The 12,124-nt window shown below is 38.5% G+C and overlaps 1 protein-coding gene across 2 annotated transcripts in view; it reads right to left on the minus strand.

Moving 5' to 3' along the window:
* srbd1 (S1 RNA binding domain 1) overlaps window positions 1-12,124 on the minus strand; it is a 217,844-nt gene that overhangs the window by 165,053 nt on the left and 40,667 nt on the right. For both annotated transcript variants that reach the window (XM_055639640.1, XM_055639641.1), the window contains exons 12-15: window positions 11,451-11,558; window positions 8,337-8,494; window positions 7,024-7,114; window positions 5,511-5,618 (exon numbers count right to left, since the gene is read on the minus strand). In XM_055639640.1, coding sequence (XP_055495615.1) covers window positions 5,511-5,618; window positions 7,024-7,114; window positions 8,337-8,494; window positions 11,451-11,558 — 465 coding nt within the window. The remainder of the gene's footprint in view (window positions 1-5,510; window positions 5,619-7,023; window positions 7,115-8,336; window positions 8,495-11,450; window positions 11,559-12,124) is intronic.

Here is a 12,124-nt window from a genome sequence, read left to right on the forward strand (position 1 = left end):
GTTATCCAGAGTCACCCAAGAAGTCTACCTATGACCTCCAGAAAGTAATCAACAATGCAAATAGACATTTCTGGACTAAACTGATGCTTGGCAACCTATGGCAGGGCTTACACATCATCAATTCATACAAGGTGAAACAGTATACCTCGTGACGGCACGCATCACACCAGGACGAGCTCAATTCTATGATTGAGTGAAACATACTTTATTGTCAACCAAACGGAGGACAATGATGTATCGAAATGGAAAGCATCGAAATGATGTTTCAAAATGTATCAATGATGACACAGCTTCCATAGCCCTGAGTGACGGCCCTGTGATTTGGCTCCAAGGCTGAAGTCCGAAGGTCCGTTGACTGTGAACCTCTGAAAGCTTTTGGTCCTGATGATGACTGTGGCCACATTCTTAAAGCCTGCGAGAACTAACTGGCTGGAGTTTGAGAATATCTTCAATCTCATGCTACCATGGTCCAAGGTCTCCACTTCTGCGAAAATGGTAAACCATTATTCCGATGCCCAAGAGAAGCAATGCCTCAATGACGACCGGCGCGTGGCATTCACATCCATTGTGATGAAGTGCTTCAAGAGGTTGGTTATGCTGCAAATAAACTCCTGCCCCAGCAATGACTGGGAGCCCCGTTAATTTGTTTATTGCCACAACATATCAACAGTGGTTGTGATCTCACTGGCTCTCTAATCTATTCCGCACCACTTTGGCATCTGGAACACATATCATCGACTGCAGTTCAATGTGAAACATCCATCATCACTTCCAAATTAATCGTCAAAGGTAGAGAGCTGGGTCTCTACTCCTCCCTATGCAGCTGGATCTCGAACTTCCTCAACAGCAAACCTAAATCAAGTGTCTAAGGAAGGGTCCGCTTTCAAATATGTCCCCTCCACTTTCAAAACAGCTGCTGTTACACCAATCTTAAAGAAACCTGGTCTTGATCCCTCCTCTCTCATTAACTACCGCCCAATCTCAAACCTCCCCTTTCTTTCAAAAACACTGGAGCGTATCGTTGCGTCACAACTTCATTCCCACCTCCTTGCGTATAACCTACTTGAACCCCTCCAATCTGGCTTTCGCCCCCTCTATAGCACAGAAACTGCTCTCCTCAAAGTCCTCAACGACCTCCTTACCTCTGCTGACACTGGTTCCATCAACATCCTCATCCTCCTCGACCTGAGCGCAGCCTTCGATACAGTGAACCATAACATTCTGCTCACCAGACTCAAAGACCTCGGCATTGAAGGCTCTGCACTCAGCTGGCTCCGTTCCTACCTTTCCAACAGATCCCACTTCACCTCTCTCCACAACCACACCTCTGCTACAGCCACAGTCACTCAAGGCGTTTCCCAAGGCTCCGTACTCGGCCTCCTCCTCTTCATCATCTACATCCTCCCCCTTGGTCAGATACTCCGCCACTTCAACCTGGACTTCCACTGTTACGCTGATGACACCCAGATCTACCTCTGCACCAAATCTCCCCACAATCCCCCCCCCCGCTCTCTCCCATGACAACTCCTGTTTGTCAGCTATAAAAACCTGGATGCAACATAATTTCCTCAAACTCAACAGCGATAAGACAGAATTCCTCCTCATAGGCTCCAAAGCCACACTCAGCAAAATCAATAACCCCACTCTCACCATCGACGGCACCACTGTCTCCCCATCTCCCCAGGCCCGCAACCTTGGCGTGATCTTTGATTCCACCCTCTCCCTTGAGCCTCACATCCGCCATGCCATTAAAACCTCCTTCTTTCATCTCCGCAACGTCGCCAAACTCAGACCCTCTCTCACACCTCCCGTTGCTGAAAGACTCATCCATGCCTTCATCTCCTCCCGACTGGACTACTGCAACTCCCTTCTCCTTGGCATCAGCTCCACCTACATCAACCGACTCCAACTGGTCCAGAACACAGCCGCCCGACTCATTACCCACACCAAATCCTGGCATCACATCACTCCAGTCCTCAAACAACTTCACTGGCTTCCCATCTCCCACCAGATCAACTACAAAATCCTGATCCTCACCTACAAAGCCCTCCACCATCTGCACCCCCCCCCCATATCTTACTGACCTCCTCTCCCCCTACCAACCCTCACGGTCCCTCAGATCCACATCAGCCGGTCTCCTCTCCATCCACAAGTCCAACCTCCGCAGTTTTGGGGACAGAGCCTTCTCCAGGGCAGCTCCCAGGCTCTGGAACTCCCTCCCCCAACTGATCCGCAATTCTGTGTCCCTCACCATCTTCCAGTCCCGCGTCAAGACCCATCTCTTCACCTCTGCCTATCCTTAGCCCCACGTCCCCCTCCCTTTTCATCTGTGCATTAATTGCCTCATATTGTGTTTTGTATTGAATTCGGTCTTTACTTTGTGTACTAGTCATGTCTCTACTATTTATTTCATTCCCCTTACACGTTTTTCCTCTACCTGCTAAATTTTTGTAAGGTGTTCTTGAGACTCTTGAAAGGCGCCCATAAATAAAATTTATTATTATTATTATGACTGTAGCAATTTTACATTTGCAGGTGATACCACTGTCATTGAACAAACAACGGGTAATGACGAGTCAGAAAACAGGAGGGAGACCAACATCGTTGCATAGTGCCAGAACAAAAATCTTACACTCAGCATTAGCAAGATCAAGATTGTTGACTTCAGGAAGGGGAACCCACGAGTTAACCATGCAGCACACAACTGATGACAAATTAACGAAAAAAATACACCTAGCCGGAAGTGACATATAACAAAATGTAAATGTATAAATTGCGTACACTTCCTAAAAGTTACCAGTTTTATAAATTTGCAGCTCAGCCATTGACAAGGGCTGCTGAAATCTGTTGAAGTCGTGAAACAAAGTGAACATATCTCTGAACTTTAAATCTAACTTGAATTTGACAATGTTTAAAAATGAACATTCGCAAGAGTTCTATACACACTTTAGAACCCATGATTAGTTTTACTGAATAAAAACAATGAATCCATATGGTTATGCGAGACATCTGCTTCAGTTAAAATACACTAGACTCTTGGCTTGAATAGATCAAGTTAATAGAAAACAGCCAAAATCTGTATGTCTGGCAATGGATAAAGATTTGTTACAAAAAACCTCATGACATTGGGATGGGAAGAAGTCCAACACAAATTTCAGTCAGTAACAAAGGGTCCAGAAGAGAAACAATGGAAAAAATACTGACGTTATTAATGTTGGACTAGGAATCATTTAAAAAAAAGCATTGAAATGCCCATTACTATAACACGTTGCAAAAAATATTTATTTCTCATTTAAGATTAAGGTCAAATAAAGACCAGATGGTATTTATAAACATGAATTATTTGCTTTCATTTTAATAATTGGTTGCAATTTTCACATTTGTTTCTTATGCTTTTCTAGTTTTATTTTTATTTTGTTTAACATATTACGTGAATGGTATTTCTTTTTGTAGCCAACATTTATAAGCCATACAACATAAAAACATAACTAAAATGAAAGGGGTTGAAGAAAAACTAAAACATTGAATACATTTTACTTTTACAATTTATTTAGGAACAAAGTTAATAAAAAGGAAGCATTTCTGCCTTTGCTAAGAATAAAGTGAAATAAAAGCATGGTGCTTGACAAAGTATTGATGAAAGATATTTGACCTGAAACGTTAATTTGGTTTTGCTCTCCACAGATATTGAGTATTCTGCTGAGCTTCATCTGCGGAGTATTTCCAGAACTGTTTTCTTTCAGCTTTCTAGTCCTTGCATTCATTTTTTTTTTTTTATCCCTAGAAGTACTAGAAATCAACTAGAAATATTGAACAGGAATTGACTACTTCCAGACACTAATACACATTGTTTTCCAACCATTTTGTTTAGTGATATGGTTTTCAAATTAACGGAATTTCATTAATTAAAATGTAGTGTTTAACAGGTGGATTGTTATCAATCAAATAAATATCTGTACAATTTTTCAAACCCGTGAAGGATTTTGGAGAACCAAGCAACTAGAAAAAAATGCCTTGTGAAATCTCTAACGCACATTGTAATGTGTTTAGTACAAAAATCCCCATCCGTGCTTTTGCCATTTCCAAACACAATCCATAAACCTCCCATGGTACATGGCTCAAATTCTACAAGCCTGGAATCCTTTGAGTTTCTGCCAACATGCCCCTAATCCACTCCCCTGTTTATCCATAACTCCTGGATCAACGTCTACAGTTTAAAACTCTGTCTTATTCAGAAAATTTCTGGACACTCCCAATTTCTGCAACTTCATCAAGTCCCACATGTTTCCAAGAACTATACATTCTTTAAACTAATCACTCAGACTCCTTTGCGCCATCTTTGATGCATGCACTTGGATCTCAAGGGTTCAAGCTTTGAAATTTCAACATTTAATCTTTCCAACAACTTCAGTTCTTTGACCCAACCTTTTAATAATTCTCCTAATAATTCCTTTAGTTTGTTGTCGTTTTTTTTTAAATGATTATGTTTCTGTTCTCCGTAAGTGCAAAGTATTTAAATAAAAGCTATACATGGTTAATAATAAACTACAAAATTGATTACTTGGAAATTCATGGGTTTACACACGGATGGGTTTTTGATTGTCATTATACTGAATATTAAAAAAAACATTACAGTTTGAAAGGTATGCTGTGGGCTACACCAAAACATATCTTAGCATGAAGCATATGACTGAAATCCACATTGTCCATTTCTATACACTGCAGCCAGCTGAACTGCTGGCTTTAACAGCCTGCAGGAAAACAAGCAGCTCAGAACATAGAAGTTATTTCTGTCATCTGTGATCAATTTTCCCCAAAATAGATCATTTAATACTTCCAGTCTGAAACAACATTAATATCTCCTATTACGATTTCCCATCCATAAGCAACCTCTTGCCATCATTTTAATGTCATATGATGAATTGAAGGTTTTCTTACCATAAGTCATAATCATTTTCATCGGTTCAATTTTTACTTGCAAATACTGTCAACCAACTTTACTTTGAATAAAACACTTCAATTCTAGCAATAAACAATATAATTGTGCAACAGAGTGCAGAGGAGATTCCTGGATGAGAGGACTTTAGTTTTGTGGAGAGATTCGATTGGCTTGGCTTGTTTTTACTGAAGCAAAGAAAGCCGAGGGGTGACCTGATGGAATTATGAGGCATAGATAGGGTAGATGGTCAGAAATATTTTCCCATGGTGGGACAAAATCAAGAGGGTGTAGATTTAAAGTGAAAGATAGGAGTTACTAACAGCATTAAAGGACGCGCGCACACCTGGATCTTGAAGGCAGAAGAGTTGTTCGAGTCAGATACAATCACTATCTTTGAGACATTTGGAAAGAAACATAAATAGGTAAGGCACAGAGGATATAGACTCAATGGAGGCAATCGGAAACAGTGGAGATGGGTAGTAAGCGAAACATGGATGGTGTAGGCAAAAGGGCTCTTGTTTCTGTGCTTTACAACTATGACTCTATTACGAAGCTGCTGAACAGGACTTACCAGTAGACAACATCTAGAGGAGCAAAATATTTCCGGTTTAGCAAGTCAGCAAAGAAAGACTCCGTTTCCCTGCAGGCAGTTCCATTTCCAATAACTATGGTTGTACAACTAAAGAAAAAGAATAAAAGTTCAATTTAAAAATTGAATTAAAATAAAGAAAAATCTGCTTTATTTTTAATTTACCGGAGAAAATAAACTTAAAACATCTGCATGGAAAGATTCATAGCAGCAAATTATTGATTTACCTTTCCACTTAACAAGATGACATCTTACATGCCCTTTTTTATTTTCCAAATTAACAGCTACCTTGTTGAAAAGTCCAATTTTGTGATTGCAGTTTGGTGTTTCCACTTTGTTTTCTTGAAAGCAAAACCAAGGCATGGCAATATTTTGGGGAATAGTAACCCAACTAGTTTATTGCATGTATTGATTACATAAAACTAAGTCGCAAGTATGAAGCAAATTCCATTTTTAGGTTGACATATTTAAATATCAGTGGATAATGAGTCTCTTGTTCAATTATTTTTCTATTCGCATCCATTTTATTTGTTTTATTTAATCTGCTCTTGAGAAGCAAGCATGCTCTTGAGAAAAAGCACAAGGCCATTTAACTGATTATTCCTTGTTGCTGGATTCAATTCAGAAGTTTGTGCTTGATTTTATCCTTGAATTTCTGCAATCTTGTGAATTAATGTATAATGTACGAGACTGGATTGTTGGGATCTAAAATAAATACTGAAATCTACCAACAAATTTTATACTGAACATTTCACATAAATTTGTTTTATTTTATACATACTAAAAAAGAATCACATCACAATTACATGTATATTCACCAATGTATATTCTTTACTGTAGGTTGTCCCTCCAGAAGAACTCTCAACAAATCATTAATTTGCAGTATTATTAGTTACTGTGAAGGATTAATTGGGTGTTTTGATTTCTTTCTCTGAAAACCTGCACTTCTGTCGTGGTGAATCTACTTAGATTTCAAAGTCCAATACCTGGACATAATTTTATAGGGAATGAGCTTCTCTCCATTAACTTAACTTGCACTCTAAATATTAGGCTCATCACAGAACTGCAATTCACTTGTATTTTATACAAAGTATTTTAACACAGAGTTTAACACAAATTAAGCAAAGTATTTTATATAAAATGGTTCATATCCTTTGTGGCATTCCTTTTGGCTCCATTTAATTAATCTCTACAACAGCAAGCTTCTTGAAATCATATAAATCGTAATCTAATAATCATCACCTCCAGTATTCAGTTCTTTAATCCATATTTGGATCAAGGGTGTAATGAGGTCTCGGGGCACGTGGTCCTTGTGAAACACAAACTATGCATTGGTGAACAGGCTATCACCAAATGGCATTGTTGATGACAGCTTCCAAGAATGACTTACTCTGCCAAAAACCTTTAATTACTTAATGACTTGGCAATCAAAGTGTACAACTAGGTAATCCAAAAGCAGGTGCAAGATATAACCATATTTATGAAGTAATCATACCTGTACTTATGAAGTAGATGCCTTAACCTTTCAGCTGCATTATGTGCCCCTTGACCAAATAGGTATAAAACATCAGTGTAAAGAATCTGGCCTGGAAAAAAAAGCATGAGGGTTAACAAGATATCAAAGCACTCACTGAATACGATTACATACATAATCAAATATTCTATGTCAATACGTTATTTGCCATAACCCACAGAGATCAACGTATCTTGGAAACCAGAGTATTCTAACGTTGAAGCTTTGAAACTTACTTCAAGTTGTCACCATGAAAAAAAAAGTTGGGCTGTAATTATCCAAATATCTTTACTATACTATGTAAAATATGATTTGGGGGCATTTTGCTTCCATTGATATTTCTTTATTGGATTTTTGCATAGATCAGGGATCTCCAACATGGAGCTGTTAAATAAGCAAATTAAATCCATAGAAAACAATTTAAAGATATGGGATAAGAGTGTTGCTTAAATGTCAATATGCATAAGGGTTTATTTGTTGCCTTTTGAGAATGATATTTCAACATTCGAAAAAGATTTTTAGTTTTTGCATTATCTATCTATCTATCTATAATAAATATTATGTTATTTATGTGTGTGTGTGTGTGTGTGTGTGTGTGTGGGTGTGTGTGTGTGTGTGTGGGGGTGTGTGTGTGCGCGCGTGTGAGTGTGGGGGTGTGCGCGCGTGTGTGTGTGTGGGGGTGTGCGCGTGTGTGTGGGGGTGCGCGCGCGTGGGTGTGGGGGTGCGCGCGCGTGTGGGGTGGGGGTGTGCGCGCGCGTGTGGGTGTGGGGGTGTGTGCGCGTGTGGGTGTGGGTGTGTGCGCGCGTGTGGGTGTGGGTGTGTGCGCGCGTGTGGGTGTGGGTGTGCGCGCGCGCGTGGGTGTGTGTGCGCGTGTGTGTGCGTGTGTGTTGGTGTGTGCGCGCGTGTGTTGGTGTGTGCGCGCGTGTTGGTGTGTGTGCGCGTGAGTGTTGGTGTGTGCGCGCGCGAGTTGGTGTGTGCGCGCGCGTGTTGGTGTGTGCGCGCGCGTGTTGGTGTGTGCGCGCGTGTTGGTGTGTGCGCTCGTGTTGGTGTGTGCGTGCGTGTGTGTGTTGGTGTGTGCGCGCGTGTGTGTGTTGGTGTGTGCGCGCGTGTGTGTGTTGGTGTGTGCGCGCGTGTGTGTGAAATATATATATATATATATATATAAATAATAAAGGCAACAAATAAACAGTCAGTCCTTGTGCATATTGAAATGTATAACTCATTTTGAACTGCACAGAAAGTATTCATGTTGGCAGAATTCCAAATACTTCCAAAGAAATAAGATTTGTACATACTGGTAGCTGAAATGATTGATAGTTTACAGCCGTGCCTAAAGCCAGGATCAATTCCCATTAGAACCCGTCCACGAACAGGATTAATCAAAAGAAGCTGTCGAAGATTTCTCCCAAACATTGCAATTGATTCTTTCTCAGCATTTGAAGTCAAAAGGGATCTTAAAAGGAAGGCAAATCAAAGTATTAACTCCATCAACAAAATGTAACAAGTACAATGTTATGCAGACAAATAGAAGCTTCACATTAATATAACATCAGTATTTCTCATTTTCTATCCAATGTCCATAAAATGTCAAGTCAGGAATTTTTTTAGATAAAATTATTCTCTTAAATAAAAATTTAAATTTACAAATGCATGCAAAGTAAGCTGTATAACATATATTAAACCATGAAAAACTCTGAGGTTTAAAAGATAAAAGGAATGATTAATGTATTTATTTAATTTACAATGGGTACATTGAGACATGTGGATCATAGGTTAATTGAGACATGTGGATCAGAGGTTCAATGGGCAGAGTGCATGAGTTTCATCTGGCTTTGTAATTAGGCATCTGAATTGGTTTGGTGCATGCTTTAGTTTTGCTCCAGATATTCTGCAGGTTTAATGTCAACAGAACGGACAAGATGCGATTGTGCATTATTTACAATGAGAAATTTAGCATTGATACCTCATACCCAGGATTTCAATTGTGTGACCTAAGATTTGTAACAATTAAAACTACTTGGCTGAGGTTACTGTAATCTTATATGTTACCACCAGTACATCCTTCCCAGGCATTAGGTTGATATATAAGGAATCATGGACAACTAAAGCAGAGTTTATTTTCTAGAAAATGCAGATTTGAAGAATGAATCTTCAATGTATTTGAATATAATTTCTACAATTGAGTTCTAATCTTACACAAAGCATTGAAAAACAATTTCACAACAAGCCTTTCTTCACTTCAAAATTTCAATAATCACCATGCAAACCAGTTTTAATCTTATTAAAGGATGATCAATTTTCACTTCAACTTCTAATAGATTGAATGGGTGAGTTTGGCAGAAAGTTAAAGGCTTCAACCCTGTACCTGGTTTAACTTGCTGAAACCAGGTAATTGCCAGTCAGCCATTCAATCAAACCCACTTTGGATCAAAAAAACTCTCCACATACTGGAACCTACAAATCTGTTCACTATATGAAAAGAAAGCTATTCAAAAGCATTGGGTGAAAGTATTAGGAGATTGCAAACAATTTGCAAAGTTGTACGGTTGTTGAACATGTGGTTTAAAGATGGAGCATAATGTTGCAAGATGTGATGCTGTTTATTTTATTGATAGAAAATAAAGAGCAAGCTCATTTATATTGTGCAAAACCAGTAAATATTGCTGCAAAGAGAGATCAAAAACTGAAGATAACATGCAGCTAGAGTTTATAGTTGGGAAGTAAATGACGTGTTGGTCTTTATTGCAAGTGCATTGGAACAAAACAACAAATTAGTCTTGTGTATTGAGACCAAATCTGGAGAATTTTCTGCAGATTTGTTCTCCATAACCTAGAAACAGTTATCTGGCATAAAATTACAACTCTGATCTTTGGAATGGGAATTGTCCAATCACGATAGATTAAAAAAGCTGGGGAAAAGATCTTTTTGGAATTTATGAATCTGACAGCTAAAAATATTAATCCAATTATCTTGTGTTAATTATTATTCAATCTACCTCTGTCACCATAAAAACTAGTATTTATAAAGCATCTTCAGCAGATTTGTAAAAATGTTAAACAATACCTTTTCTAAGCCAGATAAGCTAGGTCAAAAAGGAAAGGAGGAAAAAGAAGCAAAGAGGTTTAATGAGGGAATTTGACAGTTAAGGGCCTTGACAGCCAAAGGCACAAATGTCCAGGCTTAAAAGTCCATCATTTTTTGGTGCTGCGTTCCAAACAACAATACCCTGTGCCTTTTTTTCTTCCCTGATGTTCTTTTAATAATTAACTTAAATACAGAGCCTCTGATTACCAACCCATCTCCCACTAGGTACAAAAAGAAATAAAGTGCTGGAGAAACTCAGCAGGCCAGGCAGTATCTGTGGAGGAAATGGATAGATACCATTTTGGAACAGGGCTATTTTTCAGATTGCATCCCATTAGATTTTTTTTAATTTATTCCTTCTTAAAAATCAATGATGATCTGAAAAACCTCTACTGACTTTTAATTTTCCTTGGTTTAAGAAAGTTTTTCTTGTCTTAAGACATGATTATGAAGTTCTCAGGAACCAGTGATGATAATATGGAGGATGGTCTTAGACTGCAGGGCAATATCTCAGTGCTGGAGGAATTGCTGAAAAATGCCAGATGCGATTTAATACAGAAAAATGTGAGGTGATGTATCTTGGGAGTACCAGTGAGGCAAGGATATACACCTTCAATGGCCCAAAATATTCTTGAAGATGACAACACAGGCAGATAACATTGTTAAATGACATATTCATTATTCAGGGCAATGAATACAAGGGGAGAGAGTTATGCTCCAACCTTGAAAGTCATAGAGACATGGTATCATACAGCATGGAAAGAGACCCTCCAGACAAATTGTCCATGCCAATCAAGATGCTCCATCTAAGCTTCACAATTCCCCACATTTGGCCAATGTCCTTCTGAACTTTACCTATTCATGTCCCCGTCGAACTGATTAAGCATTGGACAGGCGACAGCAATAATTTTGTCCTATAATCAATGAATCTATATGTAAAAATAAGGAACCTTCATTTCTTCATGCAAGCTTTGTTGTATGTATCTCAATTTAAAATTGGGTGTTTTAACCACTATTGTACAGACCTGGATTGAGTGGCAATATAATACTCAAAATTCCTTTCAATTTAGTCAATAAGTAATAGTCAATACTCCACAAGGGCCATGTCATGTTTAGGTCTAAGAAGAAAGTAGTTTAGGTTAACACTTCTCTGACTTGCTCCACAGCAACTTCTGTTAGAAAGTGCACAGCTAAAAGTTGCAATCAGCTTGGCATTTAATTATCAAGTGACCTCCTGATACTAAGCTAGATCCATTACCTCACTGTATTTAACTCTTTTGGGAGAAGGAAAACTAATTGAAAATATTTTGAAAATAATTGTTACCGGAATTCTCTGCATAAAAGTGGATAAATGAGTCGTTTATAAGAATCTTCAGCAGAATCCTTCAAGAGCTTCATTAATTCAGGCCTTGCAAAACCACGAGGTCGCCATCTAGAATAAAGTTGAAACATATAGATCAGTAGAAGCATTTGATAAAGATTTTCCTTGAGGTATTATTATTCTTCAGAAAACAGTAATGTTATGCAGACCAGTACAAAAGATACCTTGAACATCAGCAATCTCAACCATGTATTCAACATTTAAAACAAAAAACATACAACTATTGATTCAGATTTAGGTATTTTCTCCAAATCATTTAATATTAGATTATGGAGGTGGTACAACATATAATAAAAATGACACGCTGGGAAGGAAAAGTGCGAGATGACTTTAGAATTCTTCACTGCTGGGATTTTGCTTGCGTCATTATTGGATCAATTATAAGCTAATTGTTAAGATATTGATTGCTTTAATTAGTCACATGGCTACCTGGATGCAAGAGGTTTCATAGTTTTCATCTGGCAATTCTTGTAATGCTGTGCTGCTGATTCACTAGTGACATCAGCATATAGTTATGAATGCCATTGCTACAAAAAATTAACAGATACAAAAATGCTCATTATTTTTCCAGTTCTTTCAGAACTTGAATTTCAGGTAAAATGTTGCAAAGGAACACT

The sequence above is a fragment of the Leucoraja erinacea genome, chromosome 8, assembly GCF_028641065.1.
Source record: "Leucoraja erinacea ecotype New England chromosome 8, Leri_hhj_1, whole genome shotgun sequence".
Classification (NCBI taxonomy): Eukaryota; Metazoa; Chordata; class Chondrichthyes; order Rajiformes; family Rajidae; genus Leucoraja; species Leucoraja erinaceus.